At 42.9% G+C, this 22,707-nt stretch overlaps 1 protein-coding gene across 5 annotated transcripts in view; it reads right to left on the bottom strand.

Annotated features, from left to right (window-relative positions):
• stxbp5a (syntaxin binding protein 5a (tomosyn)) overlaps window positions 1–22,427 on the bottom strand; it is a 73,709-nt gene extending 51,282 nt beyond the window's left edge. For 4 of the 5 annotated variants that reach the window (XM_077510501.1, XM_077510500.1, XM_077510503.1 and 1 more), the window contains exons 1-3: window positions 22,038–22,426; window positions 21,777–21,943; window positions 18,216–18,313 (exon numbers count right to left, since the gene is read on the bottom strand). In XM_077510501.1, the coding sequence (XP_077366627.1) occupies window positions 18,216–18,313; window positions 21,777–21,935 (257 nt within the window). In that variant the 5' untranslated portion in view covers window positions 21,936–21,943; window positions 22,038–22,426. Of the gene's footprint in view, window positions 1–18,215; window positions 18,314–21,776; window positions 21,944–22,037 lie in introns of all 5 variants that reach the window. The other variant, XR_013281176.1, reaches the window with a different exon arrangement.
• Between the last annotated feature and the right edge of the window lie 280 nt (window positions 22,428–22,707).

Raw genomic sequence — 22,707 nt, forward strand, 5'->3', positions numbered from 1 at the left:
AGTGTTAGTATGTTCCAATGGGCTTCACGTTGGCCCTTAAAGGCCATTCTCTTTCTTTTCCTTCAGACAATCTTCAGAAAACTCTCTTAATGCTTACAAAAATAAAAATACTAATTACAGGCAGAACTTATGATATTACTTTAGTATTTGTTTAACTTTGCAACAAACAGTTTTTTTTTTTTGCTGGGGTGGAGGTATTTGAATGGAATTACTTTTGTCTTATGTTGTAATGTGTGAATGTATAACAACAAACACAATTGGCAAAAATCATCAAAAAGCAAAAACCACCAAAAAAACACCACATTGTTGTTGACTTTTAAAGCGCTAATATTGGCTAGTTTTAACGCCCGGGCCCAAAAAAAGCATCAATTATGCAATCGGAATTCTTTACAATTCCCATCTCTAGGGAAATATGAAAAGGAAGGTAGCGAGAGGTAGCAAAAGGAAATGTGTTGAAGAGAGGGGATGACTAAAGAGAATCCAAGCAATAAGGGAGAGACAGTGGGAGAAAGAGCAAGCCTGGAAGCTGCTGTGACGTTGGCACTGAAGTGACGTCAAAGCGAGCCACTCATGCATCAGCCTGCCAGCGTGGGGGTGGGTAGGGGGATGCTGAGCCTGGGGGCACAGACTGCTCTGGACTGGACTCAAAGCCCATAGCGAGGCAAAATAAATGGAAAAAAACAGACGAAAATCAAGACTAAGAGGGGCTTTTAATGCCGTAATGAGCGTCCTAAGAGCACAAGACAGACATCAACCACCACCTTGACCTCAGCCCACCGCCACCCCCACCACACATATTGATGGCCTGCAGATGTTTACATCCAATTTGAAGGCTGCTGAGGGAGTCTCATCCACTCCTCCAGGCAGGCTCGAGATCCAACACAGCACTGCAGAGCACACTCAAAGCAGGAAGGTGTTTTGCTCCGTCCTTACAAGTCAGCTTTTTCGCTGTTCCAGCCTCACTGGGAAAATGACATCAACGGAGGCAATGTGTTTACGTTTAATGCAATCTGGAATCTTGATCGATTCACTAAGGTCGCCGACAACAGCAGGAATATTGTAAAAATATGGCCAGGTGGATGATTTCCCAAGTGTCTGGTTTTATTGACAGGAAGTTTGGGCAGTCGTCACACTGCGATCAGTCGATAGGCTCTAAGGATAACCTTTCACCAACATTTGAAGCCTAACTTGATTGTATTAGAGAAGAAGAAAAACAATCAACCTTACGATATACATTCAATAAGGTTTTATTTGGCACTCAATTAATATTTCCAGGGAAAATATGCCTCCGAAGTTGCCAAAAAAAATTTGGGTCCACCAGCAAACAAATATCAGATGAGACCTCATTTCATGCTTGGTCTTTTTCTTGACTTTTGGGGTACACTAATTAGTATTAATGGAAAAATCAAGTCAGTGTGGTGCTTTCCCCTGTCACCACCATCTCGAGCCCAAGTCATGAATGAAATAGTACAAAGTTTAACAAAACCAACATACATATTAGCTTCCGCCATTTTACCAAAGAACTTGTAATTTGAGCATAGTGGATATATGCAGAGTACAAAGGAGGCAATATGTTGTTTCTCATCACACAAAGAGTATAAATGTTGGATTTTTGTCACTGTCAGGAAGCTAAATGGAAACTAGTTTGCCTTCTGCCAGCCTGAACTACCGGAAATCACCAGTCTAATATGAAAAAGTCAGCAAATTTTGCCAGTTGTTAATACTGTATTGGCTAATTTTCTATTTTTTTTTTTTCGTTAGTTCACAATATTAGCAAATGTATTTTCATAGCATAAAAGTCAAGCTAATGCTAGCTACCTCTTCATCAAAGTGATTTTTTTTATTCTTTACAGTAAGTAATCTAATTAAAGAGATAAACTATTTTGTTTACAGAGTTTTTTCTGCCCTTGTTGAAAATTTAGAGTGCAAGTACATTTGTCACCTGGTGCGCTCAGACATGAATGGATATATTGGTTAGCGAGGATACAGTATTTCACGCTGATGTCAATGAAAGTTGAAAATGCTGCAAGTTGAGCTTAAACCAAGCTTGCAGTTGCTTAGCAACAGCGGGAACAATGACTACTAGCTGGCAAGCTAACAATGCTCTGCGGGGACAATCTGACTGCGAGTCGTACAGACTGACACGTTCTTAAAGGGCCACGCAGGACCCCCACCCCCGACCCCATGCGTGCCGCTAGATTGTTTTGCAAAGCCATCAATAAATGGCGCAGGAAAGGAGCAGCGACGTCTGCGCCGCCCTCATGAATACCCCCATCGCACGTGCAGATGACGACGCGGGGGTTGTTGTCATGCGACGGCGGCGAGGCGCATGCAAATGAGGCGAAAGGCAGCCACATACAAAATTCTGATTTATTTGTACGGCGCGGGCCTCGTATAAATAATTTCCCTAGACACGTTTGATTCATCATGCAGACAAACAATTTAAGCGGTATGCAGCCGCCAAGCATTTCATCGGCTTCTGTACTCATTTTGGGAAAACACTGGCACACACATTCTCGTTTTTGATTTAATGTGGGGCTGCTGTAAAACACATATCTTAACACATATAAACTTGTAAGTTTTTCTCATTACAAACTGTTAGGTCGATTTTTTTTTTGCATTGCTAATATCAGTGGAACAATGTTCAACTCAAGGCACGGCGACGAGACGGCAAAACGGTCCATTTTGCACGTTGTACCATGAACAAGACATGCCGTTCTGTCCTCGTGACCCAGCGACGCATATACAACGAATGGTGTTGATAACACTGCTAAGTGCAGTGTGAAAAGGCGCTTTGAAATGAAAAGTCAAGTTACTACTAACTCCTCCCTTTAGATAGTTCACATGTGACGTCACCGCGCCGTGCGTCCACTAAACGTTTTGGATTTCCAGCTGCTTGATTGATTTCTATGCCTTTAATTGTTCAGGTATACGCACTCTTCGCATTTGTAAGGTAGTTTACGGTGTCCATATACGTAACCTGTGGCTGGCGTGATCTTCCTTCCTCAATGTATAGGGATCTCGGCGATCAGTCCAATTTTTGCATCATACCGCTACGTTTTGGGGGGTTTTTGCCTGCAGGCTTTCCCGGTATAACGTGGACGTTTTTGTGCTCATTGCCGGCAATTTATCGATTTTAGTACACGTCGTTTATCCTATTGTTTAGGCTTTGCTTTGAAACAATCCAGACAATATGGTGGAAGGGAGCTGGACACGCCCACTAGCTGACTTCATGGGAACTATCTATACTTCATGCCCAGTTATGACCAACAAAAAAATGTGTGGCTATTGTGACAGGACGCAAAAAGGCTAAAGGAAAATATGCTTGAAACTGAACAGCAAGTCAGCCATTTTAATTTCAAGGACAGGGTTCACAGGCTCAGAATTTGTCAAACTCTTATGAGGAATTTTCCCTGATAAGGCCTGATCAGAAGCAAGCATATTCATATTCAATTCAATTCATATTTTTATTATTTTTACTATTTATATACCTTTATTCAAAACAAGGACATTATTTCATATTGACAGTGCATAAAATGCACAATCAAAGTGATTATAATTCAGTCACTAGTTTGCTCCGTACCATCAAAAAGCACCAATTATTATTTCGCAAACTAAAAGCTGATATTTGTTAATGTGTTCTTAGTCTGCTTTCATGGAGGACTACAAAAGTCAGAATATTTAGTGTTGAGAGGGATTTGGAAAATTATAAACTAAAAATGTCTCGAAAAGATTAGTCGATTATCAAAAATATTTACCAATTAATTCAATAATAGATTAGTTGTTGAATAATCGTTCAAAAAGTTCATAAAAGTTTTTTTTTTGTGTGTGTGTGCACCATTTAATGTGGGCTGAGCATAGCTTCAAATTTTGTTGAGCATTTCAAGGATTTGCCAAGGAAAAAAGGTGAGAGGGCAATTCAGCGATGCTTGGGGCGTTAATATATTATGAAACATTGCGTATAAATGAGTTTCCCACAGTCGACTCACATTTGCCCTTAACGATAATGTGAATCAGCGGCTGTTCTTTCTCATGAATAGTAATCAAATGTTACACAAGACTATATTTAAAATCGCTCTCACTGACCTGTAAAGATCAACAGGAAAACATTCAGTTGTACTCGACCTACAGCTTTATAATGAAATACTTTGATGGGCGGGAGCCAGCAATGGTGATGGGGGGGGCAATGTTAATTCAATTTCAAATAACATAATTCCCCTTACCATGCCGTAGAGGTGATGTAGATTGTTGCTTCCTACAGAAGTAGTAGAACGACAGCCAATTCAAAGCAAATGCTGTACTAATGAGGTATGGAAAGCGATGACACGAGGATGGCGGTTGATTAAGGAATCAAAAAGAAGAAAGTAAAACCGTGGAAAGACGTTTTGGAATTTCACTGGCTGAAGTTGGGGAGCATGGAGGAAAACGACGAGGGAAGATGTTGAGTCAGCAAAACAGCTCGTGGCCGCAGCAAAATGATGACGTATAAAAATGTGACAGGAGAGGTGAAACAACAGCGAGACGAGAGGACGGAAGAGCAGGAAAGCATAAATTAAAGCCGTGAGCAGAGATGAATCTTCTCAGGGCAAGATTTTCATAACACACAAGATGCTCGGTCAAGCTCTGACCTTGTGGAGCTGAGTTTTTAAGAGCGAGTAGTGTTTTATGGCAAGTCGAATTTCACTGCCATTCTCTGTCCACACGTAATAGCAAAAACTCAAATTCGTCACATTTCAGCATCTGGCTCAAATGTTGTAGAAATTAGGGCTGAATTATTCAATGAAATCATAACTTTTCAAAAAAAAATAATAAAACTGCAAAGGCTGTGATTTAGGAAAGCATAAAGCACAAAAACGACACCTAACATCAAGCACTGACAATGACAACATTCATTATCTTGTATATTTAAAAAATGTGTATACATACATTTGTACTCGTATAAAACTGTCATGAAAGTCTCATGAGCAGAAAAATACAGGACAACAAAACAAGCTCATGGGTGAAGTTCTTATAATAATCATTTCCCCAAAACAATGCAATGATTTATCATTTCAAATACATGACAAAAGGCCCTTAAAAAAAAAAAAAAATCGCAATTGCAATATATTTAAAAAAAAAAATTTAAGAATCCATGGAAACGTTCTAACCAATCAACAGATGGCAAAAAGCCTTGCTACTGCCCAAGAAAAACAGGTCTATATCTGAATAAACACAAGAAAGAAAAAAAAAAAAAGAATGGGAGCATAACTTGACTGCAAACGAGAGGGAGAGAGAAAGAGAGTGAAGTCAGGAATAAGTTTGCAACTGGATTTCCTTGTGTCGATGAATAATTAAAGCGGGGACAGGGAGCCAACACGTGCATTTAGATGGCTTTATGTATTACCCTCTCAAAAATGCCAGGCGGGGAAATATTTTATGGAGAACGGATCATCGTGCCAAATTAACCTTTAACGTAGTCGCACTGTGAGAGCATGCATCGCTCCACGGGGTATGACGGGAATCTATTGACAGACGCGGCGCTGTGTTCAAAATTGCACGGCCGCTTTGACAATGAAAAACCGAGAACCACAAATCCACAAAGTCAATTCGGTTAAAAGTGACAAAAAGCTTGAAGCTTATTTGGACAACTATGCCAGTGAGAATACGTGCAAAATAATACTTTAAATGCATGTCTGAATAGTTTTAAGTGTGTTGTAATACATTTGAATGTGTTCAGAGCCTGTAGAAGGGGTAAAACCCCCCCAAAAAATATGTTAACAAGGATTTAGGGGGCCGACGTTCCTGTAAACAAATAAAGCCACAACACATCTATTCCTCATCATATTTCATCAGCATCAGTGTGTGTGTGTGCGTGCATAGCCTCTGGCGCTGCTATCAAACAAATCTTTGCAGCTTAGCCACGCTTGGCCGCCAACAGAAAGATTGTCAGTGAGCCGACCAGTAAAAGTGCTCGTGATCCTCTTTCAAGGACATGTACCTGTAAGGTGCCAATCAGCTGTAACACTTGACTGACAGTAGACGCGTGGATTAAGGACAGGTTCTGCATCGCCTTTGTCACAAAACACTGCCGGAAGTGTTGTGGAGGCAATTCAGTTGCAATGGAAGACATATAAGATCATTTATCAGCTGTGTCTTATTCGTAAAGTCCCTGTTAAGTGGCAATACGTCTTCTAAATTTGACACCAGATTTGAATGATTAAAAGAAAGGGGAGAAAAAAAAATCACCAAGCTATTCTGTTCTTAAGTGTTGTGGGTGTCTGCTTAGCGTGCCAAAACCACACTCTAATCAATTGTCGATCAAATAAATAAATGAACTCGTGAAAAATCAGGCAAAACTCAATGGGACTTCAGATTTCATTGTATTCTGCTTTACCTTATCTTGATGATGATATATCTATATAACGTAGGTTAAATAATCATATTCACGTTTAACCTCGCCGGTTTAGGATCAGAGCTCCATCATAAGCCGAAGACGGTGTTCTTTGATTAGTTGCATTAGCCTGACTTATGGCCTGTGAAATGTTGTGTTTTTATGGTCAGAAATGATGGCGCATAGCCATTTGGGCATTGATGCAGAAGTCAGTCAGGGCTTGGGTAACATCAAAGTGACAGCGACACCCATCCATCTGTGCTTGAAGCGTGCGTGCGGTGAGGATTAGAACAGTTTGGTTAAGACTAGAAAAGAGAGAGGATGCGGAAGAGAGACATAATCGCTGAAACGCAACACGCAGACTAATGCGGGACGGCTCAGTAGTGGTGGTGCTACAAAGGCGGTTACATAAGTCAAAAGGATTGACCCCCTGCTTGTGTCTTTACGGACCATGCGGAGAGCGTCTGGGATATACTCTGACCTTAAAATGTTTTATGCTAATCCGCTCCGTTTTATATTGAAACCATTGTTAGCATTTTCAATTTGCCTGATCCATTTTTGTTCTTATTTTGTAAGCCATAATTTACAACTTCATCACAGTTAGTGGGCTGCTCACATCAAACATCCAATGTGCAGACATCTTCAAGCCAAATATCTGCCCTAAATATTACTTTGGGGTGTTTGGTTTGTTTGTCAGAAGGATTACGCAAAAACATCATGACCACTTTCTCTAACTTCATGGTGGGGTCCCAAATGTGCCAAGTGGGAATGGAAGAACCCATTTAATTTTGATATAGTTAGCTAGCTAGGTGGCTAGCTAGCTATTTACTTAGCCACCAGCTAGCTAGCTAGTAACTTAGCCACCTAGCCACATAGAATAGATAGCTAGAATAGCCAGCTAGATAGCCAGACAGACAGACGGACAGAGACAGGACAGACAGCTATTTTTTTTATACACCTTAACACCTTCTTCCCGGTTCATAAGACAGTAGCATAAAAAATTAGCAACACAAGATGTGTAATTTCCACTGTGCAAATTCATCAATCCAAATCTGAGACTTGACACCTGAGAACCCATACAATGTTGGTGATGACATGAATAAAGTCTAGCAAAATGTAAACAATTTCCACGTGTCAATGATACAGTCCACTGGACCAGATTAGTGCCACTCAATTAATTTCAATGGAGAGTATTGATTGACTATATAACTTAATTGAGCTACCGCTGTATTTTCTATTATCTCATCGCTCTGCCTGTTCAATCTCTAGTCTTATTTTACATGACCTTCGTCCCATTGGTTGTGCCGCTAGCATTAAACATAAGCGACATGTGGATGACAACACGATGTGCTCATGCTCCTCAGCTAACTTCATCAGTCAATACACTTGTGGTACCTCACAACTAAAACACATCCACGCATTCGAGAGTGAAAAGGACGATTAAAGTCCTTCGTCGACTTTTAGCTCACAAGCTGAGATGCGCGCGTTTTGCTGAGTTATCGGCAAATAAAATGAGATAGAGATGCAAATGTGAGGCGCTCACTGATGCATTCAATTTATTTGCAATTTTCCGCTATGTTTGACTTCCAATTCTTTTGCCGAGTTCCATCACACAGATAATGTGTCGTCAGATAAGAGTTTCAATGATGAACGCTTCTTGCGGGAACTTAACATCCCGCACTGACTCCGGTCATGATGGACAATGTTGGGAACTGGGAATGGACAATAGCTTATTGTTAAAAGAACAAAGGATGAGGGGAATTTAAAGTTGGGCTGTGGAACATCAATAATGAAATGCCATAAAATTTGTAGAAGTTGAGCGGTAATTGACATATAATGCGGACAGATTTTCACAGCTCAAATGTAGTTACGAGAGACGCTAGATGACCACGTCATCAAATTTGATTGATAACTGACAGTTGAGCTGGGCGTGGTTTCAACGCAGTCAGTGGACACAGCTTGATTCTTCATGATTTTGAAGCTTCATTTTACTTATTCATATTGGGGTTGTAGTGTTCTGTGGTGTATTAAATTTAGCAGACATTTATTTTCATCTAACAGAATTTAATGTGAATACGCACACGAGTCGTCGTAGTTTAACATTCTTCAGCGTCGGTGAACAGGCATCAAATTCATTTTGAAGAAACGCCACCGACGCATTAACACAGAGACCTCTGGGAATGGCAGCCCCACAGGTCTTGTTCAAAAATGATTTCGGGGAGTTGTGTCAGAGGCAAAAAGCTGTCGCGTCGCATCAGCGTCCAATCACCGCGAGCAAACAAAACGCCACGTCCAAACGCAAATGGAAACAGACACTCGCGCACAATATGCTGACACAACGCAAACGGTTCTCTGCATACTGGCAATTGCTCTACCTGAACACTCTCAAAGGCACCTACTGTAAACGCACAGACACACACACACTCAACACAGCTTGCTACAATGGCTTTAGCCATTAAAAATTCATGCCACTGCAGCAACAGTTTCTAAAAATGAGCATTGGGACCAGCTGCTGATGAGCGTGCAGAGCGCTGGGGACACAGCATGATACGGGGGCTGGAAGTGTCTCCACAATGTCAATTTATGAGTGAGACCACAGAAAATCATTTTGCTGCGCCATGTAAGAGCATCGCATTACAGCATGTCTAAGCCAGTTGAGAGACCGGCTAACACAAAGGGGCAGTCCTCTGGATGCTAACGGTGTCGCCAAGCGAGGGTTTAATGTGCTCGCCGTTGTCCCCACTCATCGTTTTATCAGCAATCAACGCAACCCGCAATTTAATGTGAAAGCGAGAGCATCGCCAGGCGGCGGACAGCAAGAGAAATCAGGCCAATAGAAGCCAATCAAGGCTTAATGGGGGCCCGGTGGCGCGGCTAGCCGAGACCTCTCGCGTCGCCGTGCTCATCATTCACATCCACTGGTGTCTGCGAGATAGCGAGGGCTTGCGGCTTATCAAACAAATTAGCTGCTTCACAGGCGAAATCAAAGTGGCCATGAGCAAAGCTGCAAGGTTATCCCTTCCCTTTCCAACGCTGGCCTTGTTATGAATGACACCAGAAAGAGGACCGTTTGGCTCCGGACGCGGCTCTGGTTCCAGTTGGGTCTGAAGCAAATGGCCTCACTTCCAAATTCTGCAAACCCCGCCCCCACACAACACTGAGTCACACGGCGGAATGGACGTGAGCGCTGTTGGCTGCTTTCCATATTCAGACGCTTCTTCTTTGCCGTGTAATTTATTTTCCTCCTCTTCATTTTGCTCAACTTGCAGGCCTCCTGTTGCTCACCAAGAATACACATTCTATGCTAACCTGTGCTAACTATTCTTAGCAAGAAATATTGTGAGATGGTTTGAACTACAAACCGAAAGCGTGTGACAAAAGTCGCGGCTTATCGTCGGGAAATTACGGTAACCCAAACTCTGAGGTCACCTAAACTTGATGTTGCCTCTGAATGACAAACCAAGGACACATCTTTGGTAACAGAGTAACTAACGTCTATTATATTTGTCTGCACAAACCTGCATATCAGTCGGTGCTATTCAAAAAGGTGCAGACGGTCGCAGAACTCACTCGCCCAGCCAATCAACCCCCCCACCCCACACACACCGTGAGCAAGGCAAAGCCAACATTGACACTAAAAGCGACAATTTACTGCAACACTTTGTCTGGGAACAAACGTAAATAAAACTCCTTTGTCACAAACACTGTTAGCCCCATATGTCTCTCCGACTCAGGAATTGTCTGCCTGGAACCTTTAGCCCCTCGTCCCCGCGGCCCCTTCCAACCTCCTTCACATCACAGCCACACTGTGCTTGGATCGGACAGAAAGGCACAAACAGCCCCCCGGCTGGTCTTGTGCTGGACGTAAACACACTCATATGCATATATCACACAAACACATAAATACCAACAGGCTGCGGCGGGGGAGGGGCTGTGTGCATGTCAGCCATGTGGCAAGGCATTAAAGGCTGAGTCATGCCGTCATGGGACACATGAGTGTCTTCCCTGCAGGGGTCTTGGCATGATGGCATATTTGAGGGCAGCCAACAGAGTGCGTGTTTGTGTGTGTATGAAGGGGTTTAACCAGCAGGGACGAGGCCGAGCATCAAGACTAGCGTCGCTCTATTTGACAGGCGGCGCTAAGTGCCAAATCAGGGGTAGAATCACAGCTTCGACCACAGCCAAGCCAGCAAAAGGCCACTTGGACGCACTCAAGTAAAGTTCATAACAAAATGCCATCAATGCAGGCTGGCAGCCGCCGGGCTTAAGGGCAGGCCAGGGGTATTTACGCCCCCACGCCACCATCGCCCCTCTTTTGCACTGGAGGAAGGAAAAAAAAAAGAAAAAAAAACTGTGCTCAGCAAGTGGAGGAAACCCAGGATGACCGTAGGGCTCTCCAGTTAAGAAGGCAAACTGAATTGGAAAATATGTCAGTCATAACTTGTGAACGCTTGAGCAGAAAAGTAGATTGCATTGAGAATTTGGCCACATTTTCAGGAAACATGTCGCTAAAGTCGTGCAAAAGTTTGCTGTGGAGTCAGGGAGTCAACAGTAGCACCATACGCATCCCTAGTTTTTATTGTAGTAGAAAAATTCACTTTTTGTTTGTTTGTTTTTTTACAAAGTACAAAGCTGACAATGCCATGTGTGGTTTTACTCAGTTTAGCTGCTAACAACAACAAACCTGGGGTAGCTAGCACAAGCCTATTTGATAACCCGAACACAACCCTAAACCATCTGATTTGGGCTCTGGCTTTGTCACACTGAATGACAAACCTAGTACAGGTTTAGTCACATGACCTAATTGTACCTACTAACCTTATTCTTACGTATAAACTCGAATCCTGAGTAATCCCAACCATATTTGGGTTCTGCCATTTTTTCACAAAAAAACTAGTTTCCCGGGTGTTTTGCTAAAGAATCAAAGAGCAAGGGGCAGTCCATACAAAATAAATTCTAAATGTTCTGCAGCTTAATGTTGTCAACAGCTACTTGCTAAATATTGAATTGTTACAAGCACAGTAGAGTGTATGCATAAAAATGTTTACTTTAGGTTAAAACCCCTAACAAAATCAATGACATAAAAAGAGCCATTAAACAGGTTCCAAGCTAATAAATATGTGTTAAATTTTTTAGCTAATTCTAACTAGTTAGCATAACAGTGTTGCACTGTAATCCTTTTGCTATGGGAAATATTTGATTAATTTTGGCAAAATGTAAGTAGCAATAAGATTTACATGCTTCTATGCTATCATCAGATAAAAAAAATGTACATAATTTGTTGAGGTAAGTAAGTACGTAAGCTTTATTTGTATAGCATAGCATACACACATGCTAATATCAGTAGAATCCTTGTCTGCACTACAGGATATTTGGTGAAGTTAAAAAGAGTAAAAAAAAAAAAAAAAAAAAAGAAGGAAAAAAAGTCAAATATCAAGCGATAGTGTGTGCTCCACGGAATGCCTAAGAGCAACATTATCCACATGGCCAGGCCGGCTGTCCAGACTTGTTAGCGACTGCAGACGCAGACGCTAATATTCTCCAGCTGGAGTTGTTTAGAGGAGCACGAGGAAAAGTAATAGCAAGCCCTGAGCAAAAGAAGGTAAGTGCATGGCGGCGCGAGGTTCAAGCGAATATTGCAGAAGAAATTAAAGCATGGAAGCAGAACGGTCCAGTCGGAAGCAACCCTTTCTTCCAGGCCAGGTTTTCACCACGATGGAGTCCAAGTGTGACAAGTAGCAAAACACCACAAATCTAAAGAATACTTTGGTTTAAAAAAAATAAATAAAAACACTGATGACCAAAGAATGGCTCATTTCTATCTTAATGACGCAGGCTAACGAGGCCTGTCGCTAATTAGCTGTGTCGTTTTAATGAATGCCGAGACAATTAGTCGATGGATTGATAAGTCAATTGCAGAATGAGAAGACGTTTGATTAATTGTGAAAGATGACTCCTGTGTCGTGCGTTATGTTTCAGTTTAATTGCCGACGAGACTTTTCCTTGTGTTTTTGTACAGCCAGAAGTGGTAACCGGATGGGTTGAATTTTATGTTTACCCTTGTAACACATAATGAGGGTTTTCATCACATTCTAATGTGAATCCAAGGCACGCTGGTCGGCTAATTGAATATTTTGCATGCATTTTTTCCAATTAAAGTTAACTTTGAATCAGGCTGGTTCCAAATTTGGACGACACTGCCAAGGGATTGCTGCTGAAACTTAATTTGTCAACAGAGAAACAAAGATCAGGCAACTGATTCTATCTCTTACAATTTAGGATCACAGATACTGTGGCTGAATATGAACACAAAAGAGCTGTGTTTGTCAGCAGTCTTATCAATAAATCCATGGGAAACACCAGTTCAATTGGTAAATCAAGACAATGTAACAATTCAGTCTATTATGAGTCGATCTGTGTCAACATGTAGAACTACTACATTTACGGCACTTTTTCCAATTTTTCCTTCTAGGTCATATTTCGTAAGCACATCCATAGTCTCCGTGGGAATTATCTTTCCAAACGTGAGGCTCTCAGATGTCACCACTGTCTGTGTGCATAGCCAAGGTAATTAAAGGTTGCATTTTTATCGATTCAGTGCACTGAAGTTCTGTGTCGCTGTCGTGTATGATTAGCCTGACGCTGAATTAAAGAGCTGGCGTAATGTGAAGCCTTTATCATTGGCGAGACAAGAAGGCTATCGATGTACTGCTCAGTGGCCAGCGAGGCCTTCTCTGCTGGCCTATATACTATAAGAAGCATTGATCTGCATTCCAATTCTAAAATTTGCCCCATTATGTCGTATTACTAACTCCAAACTTTGTGTGATTTTCATAGACACTCTCGTGTGTGTGTGTTTTGTTTTGTTTTTGGTCCAATTAGATTCCAGCCTCTATGTATGTGTTTCCAAGTCAATATCTATAACATTTTTCATTTTATCAGTTTGTAGCTAAAAGGGAGAGTTTGCACTAGACCGGATTTGCACGAAGATGTGAGTTTTTATTTGAATTTAAAACAGATTGTCTTGTGGTTTTGTTTTGTTCTCCATGTCTTGACCCATCTAGGATCACTACGCCTGATGAAAATTAACCAATCAGAGACAGAAGGAATGACAAATGAGGACGGATACACACCTGTAGTGTCACTCTGACCTGGCAAAATATCCACCTCCAGAAAATAAATTCCCACTCTTAGTTTGCCAACAACTAGGCACATAGTAGCAAAACACAGCACACAAACAAAAGTGTGGATACTACAACTGCGGAAAAGAAAGGACCAGAGTTTTGAGTTGTCCTCGCCAATTTCAAATCATTATTGGCCTTCGAGTTACCACATACTGCGAAACATGGTGACGCAGACTTACGGGGGCTGTCGACAAACTTTGGAAACTTGACAGTGAAGAAGCCACAGCGTGGTCGCGCCGTGACAGCACAGGAAGATATTGAGCGCGAGTCGTAATCGATAGGCAAGGTGGCGAGCCACACAAGTGGGCCGATCGACACTGCAGCAGAGTCAGAAGCGGAAGCGGTGGTCATAAATCTCAAGCTGACAGCAACCTTTTTGTCCTTTAGTTTCAACATAGTGGAGAATGGACAAAACCTATGAAAGACGATGGTCACCACTGTCGGCGTCCATGACTTGGCCACCAGGGTGCAATATAACAGTCATTAAGACAAAAACGAAGAAGATTTTCAAAACTACGTGACTTAGTGAAGCGCATGATTACTTGTTTTTGGCAGAGGACAAGGAATATATTGTTTACATGCGTCGATGCACTTAATATTCAAGTATGTGACGCTTATATTTATTAGCCTATATAGGGTGTTTTACATTGTGTGTTAGCATTAAGCTAACAGAAAGCAAAGTTGTTAGTTTGACAACTGGATTAGGAAAATTACAAAAAATGTAAATGTGTGCGCGCATGTGTGTGTTTATTCCTGCACAGACCACATGACTGCATCTATTTACATAGAGCCAATCGAGCATTAGCTGCCGTCTGCTAGGAACAATTAGCGCACAGGTTGCTGACCTCACAGGCATTACCTGTCATCACACAGAAAATATGCCTCAAAAGTGAAAAAAAATATAAAAAATAAATAAATAAATAAATAAAAAATCAGAAAACTGCTGATTTAAGAATGTTAAAATTGAAACATTAACTGTCAAATAAGTCTACAAAAAAAACAAAAAAAAACATTGTGCAACAAATCTCTCTTCTCCTCAAGCGGCAGCCCTCATTGATAACCTTGCATGGGGTCATCAAGATTCGTATCCTCCGAAGAACTTAGTCACTCATGAGTGGAGATGACGTGTGGCATCCCGAATTACGATGACTCACGTGAAGACCTACAGCCGAGCGAGCGCGTGTGCAACGTTCCCTTCACATTAAGGCTAATACTCTCTCCCCAATCTTTCCATTAAGATCCTGGTAAGCGCATTTCAAAAGTCATACGTCTCGCTTAAGCGTGCGCACGGCTAGAGGTTCCCCTCGTGGACGGGAAGCAAAACGGGACTGGTAGGAGACAAGTGCAGCCATGTCGCGGACCGCCATCCTATTTGGCTCGCTTGTCCGAGTTAAAGGACTTTAGCGGACGAGCCTGTCAGCAGACGCCGCGGCTGCGAAAGGAGCGGCGGCTAAATTGTTGCGGCACTGATGCAGCACAATTTGTTTTCCACTTGTGTGAAGCGGCGGAACAGAGGTCGCGCTTGGCAAAAGCATGAAAGATGCTTTGATGAAGTCGCTGCTAAAACACACACATACACGAGCATTCTGCTCAGTGGTGGGCGGTCATGGCCAACAATGCCTTCTCTGCTTGTTTTTCAGTCCACTAGATTAATGCAAAGTAGCATCTATGTTGCTGTGCTATAACCGCTGAAGCAATGGATTGAACACAGACATTGCAGAACATTATGTTTGTTATCCTCCGCGAAAACAACTAATATCAGTGCCGTACTGACAAACTAGAAAGGAGGTCTCAGAGCCAGCTGAGATAGGCTCCAGCACCCCCCGCGAGGTTGTGGATGGATGGATGGATGGATGGATGGAATACATGATTGAAAAAGCAAAAAAAATAAAATCTATTGGAAGTTGACCTTGAACAAATATACTAAATTGCAATCGCAATATTGAGGGAGAAAAAAATTGCATTTTTTTTTCGAAATGTCTGTCCATTCACATTCACACACAAAATATGTTTATTCATTTACTAACATACGACCAATGTAAAAAAAAAAATCCCCGTCCTTTCAATTCACACAAAGTTTACTCATTTGTTTGCACTTACACAAACATCAATTTAAAAAAAAAAAATCGGTCTATCCAGTCACATACACAAAACGTAAACCTCTGTCTATCCATTCATAAGGTTTAAGTGACCCCCCCATTACGTTTCAATCTTCACTTTAACGGATGGATAGTTGCGCAATGTAGCACATACTTTATGGCTGTTTTAGAAAAGCAATCTTTCACGGGCATCAGTGACAAATTGAACGAGTCAATCCGAATATAAAATATTTCAGCCGCACGACAGCACTTCCGAATGAAAATGCAACACGTTATATGAAAACAATTGTGAATCGCGAGCAGCCGTAAGTGTCTGAGAGCGCTGCCGCACGCAGATCAATAGCAATTCTATTGGTCAAGCCAGGGAGGGATCGCCGTCCTCTCCCTCCTTCACCTACGGGACAATGTCCTCTCTTTCAGGAGCGCCGGCCATCAAACACGGGACACTTCTGGGACGGGATCACAGGAGGAGTGATGGGCTTTAACGGCTCCGGAGGGGATCAGACCGTCACTTCCGAGAATACACACACGTACACGGACGCCGACACACGTACACACTCCCGTTCCTGCTGTAATTCTCAGTGCTTGTACCACGGTGCCAGCCCGAGGCCCTTGATCTGCCACTTCCTGTAATTCTGTGCAGGAGGGTGGAGGGGGGGCGCCGCCAAATGTCCTGACAGTCCGTACAACTACACACAGGCGCGTACACAATTACAGCACAACACACACACACACAAAAAAAAAAGACCCCTTGGACGAATGTGTGAACCAGTCAGTTTGTCACCGGCTAAACTCTGCCAAACTTTCAAGTAGAACATCCAAATTGATGAGCTCCAACCCAGTGCAATTGGTACCTGGACCTTCATGTGGGCATGTATTCCGATTAATCCACCACTCATTACCTTTATCATGTGGCAATTATAAAAATAATCTATGTGGAAAAATAAGAGAATTACACATTGGGCATTTAAAACAACCACGTGCGATGCATGAAATGCACATAATGCATAGAAATAGCTCCAGTACTAATATAATAATAGTTGTATCACACAACTAATTCTGAAGCCGTTTGGCAGATTACAGTGGGATAGCAACACAGAGGCTAAAATCTGATAGCCCCCCCCAAAAAAAAGAAAAAAAAACTGCTCCAAACGCATCATGAAGTCTCCATTACGGCTCCATTTGTGCGCACTGCGCTGCTATCGCTGCTATCGGATGAGCAGACAAAGAAGAGACGCACGACTCCCAATTGACCTTGACTCCGATAAGACTTTTGTCTGAGCCAGCGATCAGTCAAAGTCTTGATACGTCCCTTGGTTCCATTTCAAAGCGACCGGTTTTCAGCCTGGCGGGGAGAGACTGACAGCGCGGAGGAGCGTCCCGCTCACTTCCTGTTTAGTTTTTCCCGGTCAGCCTGTCGTGCAGTAATCCCCAATAAGCTTCATTAAGATGGTCTAAAACCTTAGTAATCGTGACGTACACTTTGGTATTTCCATTCACGTGCACACAAAGCATCACTGTCACTTAGAGGATATAGAAAGTCTACACACCCTAGTTGCTATGTCAGGTTTTTGTGACAGAAAAAACAATGAATCATTTCAAAACCTTTTTCACTATTAATATGATCTATAATCAGTCAATTGCACAAGTGTGCACACCCTCATAAATGGGGATGTGGTCGAGTCTGAACACAATTAACTGATTACACATTACTAAAAAAAAAAATATTATATTCAACTAAGCATCCTCATCATAAGGGAAATTCCGCCAATGTTTACATAAGAGAGAATACCCCTTTAGACATGTTAAAATCTTGATCCAAGACTTAGTTTTATGCTATTGCATCTCTTGCCCCTGGCTAACCTCCTGAGATTTGTATTTTTGCCTGTTTTACTGCCGCTTCTCCCCTCTTTTTCTGAACCGTGAGCCACTGAAGCCCTCTGCGATACTTTTGTGATTAAGGGCGCTATAAATAAACTTAACTTGACTGTCTTTTCAGCAGTCCAAGCGTCGCTCTCATTCTTGCCCGCGGGTTTATTTCCTAACCTTCACATCGCAGGTGAGCGAGTCGAGTCGAGGCGGGGCGGCTGCCAGCGAGCGGCTGCGAGGGAACGGCCAAGCCTTCAGCTCTCGGTCACGCTAATGAGCTGGCGCGGGTTGTTGGACAGGCAAGGGAACACACGGAGGACCTGTAAAAGCAGCCTGACAGCGGCGAGCTCGCCGGCGTCCTCTGAAGCCGTGCGACTCCCCGCGGTGGCGTTTGTTTGCAAGCTGTTGTCGCTGTTTGCCACTGCGTTCTACTCACACGTGACTTTCGATAACTTGTGCGTACTCGGGTATCAACACATACTTTTCTACACAAAAGGCCCAAAACCAACCAATCACCTCATGTATCGACATACGTATCAAATTGTAGAAATGCACATACCTAGTAAACATCAATCAGCCAAAACTGCACTGCGGACGTTCACTTACCCGCCGCCAGTTTCCAGGAGGATGCCGGAACCCCAGATATTAAGCCACAAGCCTCACAGTAGGACAACTGCCCCTTCGAAAGGATACAATCTGAGCGCTCCGCTCTGAGTGCCGATGGCCAGGATCTTCTGCACGGGGTCGAACGCCATGGATGACGGCTGGTACGGGAAGCCATGACGGACGGTCTGCATAGAGACGGGAGAGTTTCAATTAGCATTTGACAGCTGCGGTGTTACTTTGGGGAAATGATATCGTGCACCTGGTCGGGGTAAACAAACACAGCAGATGGATGTGGAAGTGGGAAAAGTCAAAGGCTGTGTTCGGAATCACTCCCTTACCATGATAGAGTGCCCGATCTAGTGAGTTTGAGTTTTGTAGTGGTGTTCAAACTTGTAGTGGAAATAGGTACGAAACAATATATGCCTGTGTTCTCTGTTTGTATGTGTTGCTGTTGAGTGTGTAAAAGAAGCAGTTGTTAAAATGTTTATAATTACCATAAAATCTATGCGAATGTCCGTTAGCCCCCATGTATGAAGGTTTGCATAACGTGTTAGCATTAAGCTAGTGTACTTTCGTGAGATGAAACAATTGGTTTGGTTGAACATTTTGGTGTTAAAATAAATAATATTCCATCCATCCATTTTCTTGACCACAAGGGCCGCGTTGGGTGCTGGAGTCTATCTCAGCTGGCTTTGGGCAGTAGGCGGGGTACACCCTGGACAACCAATCACAGTAAATAATATTCAATTATCTTTTTGTTTGATGTGTCAGTTTAAACGTCAACGGGCAGTTAGGAATATTTTGAAGCAAGCATGCTTGACATCTTATTTAGAGAAGTATGTGAGCATTTTATTTTTATCAAAGTGATTCTATTTCATCGCCTCCCAGAGAGTGAGGACAGGCGCTGAGCAATACTTTCCAAGAGTTTTAATATGTTTAAAATATTCCTGCGATAAATGGGTGTTCACTGTCTATTCAATTCCTTAATTAGTGATTAGGGAGTACGGAATGAGTGAATGACTCCAAACACAGCCAATGTACTTTTTGTCACACTGATATTTGGCTTGCTATTTAGGATGCTTTTATAATCACGGTCCTATTTTGAGAATCCTCCACTATCGCTCCTCTCATTTTTTTTTTATCTTGTTTTTCTCTCAGTCACCGCCTCCCACATGAAGTCGTGATTAAGACTGAAGATACAGGAAATCTGCAAAAATGCAGAGATTTTACCTGTTTTTTTTTGTTTTGTTTTGTTTTACCCCACTCGGCTGCTCCGTAGGTGTGCAACTGTGTCTTTATGACATCAGTCATCTGGCAGAGGGCTGTGTTTGTTTGCTCAGTGGCAGACGGTAAAGGATGTTACATAAGAGAAGCCCAGTGCAGCACAGACACCTGCCGTCCTTGCAAACGAGGCGTGGTGTTGTGAATTGTGCACCCCGGCCACCACATTAGGTACACCTACTTGCACATGTGAATGAAAAGTGTTGTGATTCACATTGGTGGAGAAGTACTCATTGAACAATAATGTGTACTGTTGTGGCTTAGAGTGGCATGGAAATACAGAATGAGAAAAACAGAATCTGTCCATTCACATAACAAATATCCAGCTACCCATTTACGTGTGCACATTGTAAACGTCCATTGGCCCATTCACATACATGTGACCATCTGACTGCTTCATTGACAAACACACAACGTAACATCCACCCTTCCATTTACTGTATATACACGCATAATGCAGCCTGATGGCAAAAAAATGCTTCAATAAAAGACTACCATGTCAAAATCGCATTGCATGAAACGGCAATTACAATGTATCTGTCGGACCGAGACGCGCTAGAAAATAACGATGGAGGAGAATGATGGTCACGTGTATTACGTATGAGCGTGTGGATGAACTTCATTGAAAAGGAGAATCAGGGCCATGAGAAAATGGGCCCGTGTCACACAGTGGAGAGTATAAAGGACTGACACACTAACTAGCAAAAATGGAGGAAAATGATGCGGGAATATTGAAGACAAAATTAACTTGTTCGCTGTCAGCCATTTTCAAAGCAGAGTTGCCAAACATTACAGAGCATTTTGACTGATCTTTAAGACGCGCAGGAAAAGATTGCTTCTGTATTTGTCTGTTCTTTAGTAATGAGCTGTAGAACATGGGTTAGTTTCACCAAAAACATCCATTTCTAACCAAAAAGACAATACATGCTTTTTCTGGAAAGGAGCATGTTATGCAGAACAGTGACTATGACACAATTATTATGGTTTGCTTTTGTGACACCAAAAAAATACTATAAAACAAAAAACAACACTGACTAAAGGCTTTTGATAGTAAAATAGAAATTATTTAAATTAATTATTAAATGCTCCATAAGCAAAGCGGAATCAGCGCATGGCCCGAGTTAAACATCAGTTAAACATCCTTGTGCCATCCTTTCCTCAAGATTAAAACATACTCATCTTGTATGATACATATTCGAATTTCGTACTATGTTCAAGAGTGATGAAAAGTTCTGAGGAAACTTTCAACGCTCCGTTTATCCTTTATGCTCGCTATACTAACAGTAACTACCAGAAGACACGGACTGCACTATACTGTATATTCTCAGTTGAACTATTTCATAGATATAAAAAAAAAATATTGACTATGTGGCTGTGGAGCCATGTCTGTCAGATGCGGAAGAAGGTCTAATCTATCCAAAATGGTTGCAAAACATACTTGATGAAATCCAGTTGATGAATGTCAGCGTACACACGATAGTAGATGAGTTGTTAAAGGGGAGCAAGAAAACATGCCTCTGCAGCAAAGTGGAGACTGTGGAGTCTAACACTGACTCCACGTTAATTCGTCACCACTTTGGACACATTAAGCATAGTGTAAAAATTAAACAAGCGTACCTCCTGACTTCACACCACAGGACACAGAGACGAAGCAACCACAGAGCACGCGGGGCGCATGCTGCATTATTAACCCCATCCACATGCTGTTTTTGTGAATGCTGGAGCTAGGGAATGGGAGGGCAAACCTTTCTTTCTGCTAATTCCACTAACACAACTCACTTCAAGGCACCATCATCAAAATGAATCAATGACGTTGGGGTAAAGTGCGGAGGGGAGAGAATGGAGAAAGACGGGACAATGTACACACATACACACTGTTCCAGTGATATCCCATTCCCCACCATTCTGCTAATCCAAAGCAAGCTGATTATGCAAGAGGGGATCAGCGTGGCCTATCCCCTCTGATATGACAGTTCACGCCGAAAACGTGTGCACGCCGGACGCAAAAAAACAACAACATAGAAGCCCTGATGGAGTGTTTTTATGTAAATGAGCAGCAGCCAAGGGGGCGGAACCTCAATGGGAACTTAAATCGCATTTAATTTCCTGTCAGATGGGTGGGAAATCTAAGGCACATAGGCCAAGTGGTTTTGACGCCACCCTCCCTTCCTCTTGTGAAATCCTTAAAAAACACACACACACACACACACACACACCAAACCTCAAAGCAACTGTTGTTAACAAATAATTCTTATAAACTGAAATGTAACCCCTCAATACCTCCACTTGTGCTCTATGCTAACAACATTCACCCAGCAGGTGATCGTTGCATGGTGATGACATCCAACCCCACATTCTCCTTTTTACCTTACAAAGCTGGAAATGCTCGGACTGGAGGTGCTCCTGGACCAGATGGTTCTCCTGCGGACCCACTTGGACCACCGGGTTGGAGGAGCAGGGGGTGGAGGAGGACGAGGACACCTCTTTCAAGCCGTCCAACACCTTCCTGATGTTGAACTTCTTCATTTTTGTCACTGCGGAAGGAAGGAAGCACACGTTGGGCATGAGTGGAAGTGGAAGGAGGCGGGAGGGGGGGGGGGGGCGTGTGGATGGCGAATGGCCACTTACATGCGCACGTCGTCGCTCTCTCGCTCGCTCTTCCTCTCTCTCCACCCGGTAAAGCTCACGTTTTAGTGCGTGTTTTCCTGCGAGCTCTCCATGCTGCAAGGCTCGAGCCACACAGTGTTCTCAGCGGTTCAGTGAGGGGGAGGAAAAAAAAAAAGAGGAAATAAAGAGAGAAAAGGACGGGGAGGAGGGAAAAGGGAAGAAGCTGCAGATGCTGATGCGTCGGTCGGTGCGGCGATGTGCTCGGACTGTGGCCCCACTGCGTCTCTCCGTGGCTCGGCGCGTCCTCCTCCGCTTGCCCCTTCCCCTTCTCTCTCTCTCTCCCGCTCTCTCTTCACTGCGCATGTGCGTCACTTGGACGCAGGATCCCGCCACCTTGCCTGTGCCTCCACCCCACCCCACCCCACCCACCCACCCTCTGTCAATCCATACACATCCAATCTCATGCACACTCTGCACCCAGGTTGTGCTCTATCGCACCCGCTGATCCTTGCTATGTTGTGGTTAAGTGGACCGGGACCACACGCCACATCCCCCAACCAAACACCACACGTTTCAGCGGCAACACCAAGACTACAAAGACATCATTACTGTCCTTAAAAACCCTAAAATAAATTCAGAGATATTTGAAGACAATTTCTGAAAGCACAAGCAAGAACTAAGAACTACGATA

This window comes from Festucalex cinctus, chromosome 21 (genome assembly GCF_051991245.1).
Source record: "Festucalex cinctus isolate MCC-2025b chromosome 21, RoL_Fcin_1.0, whole genome shotgun sequence".
Lineage (NCBI taxonomy): Eukaryota > Metazoa > Chordata > Actinopteri > Syngnathiformes > Syngnathidae > Festucalex > Festucalex cinctus.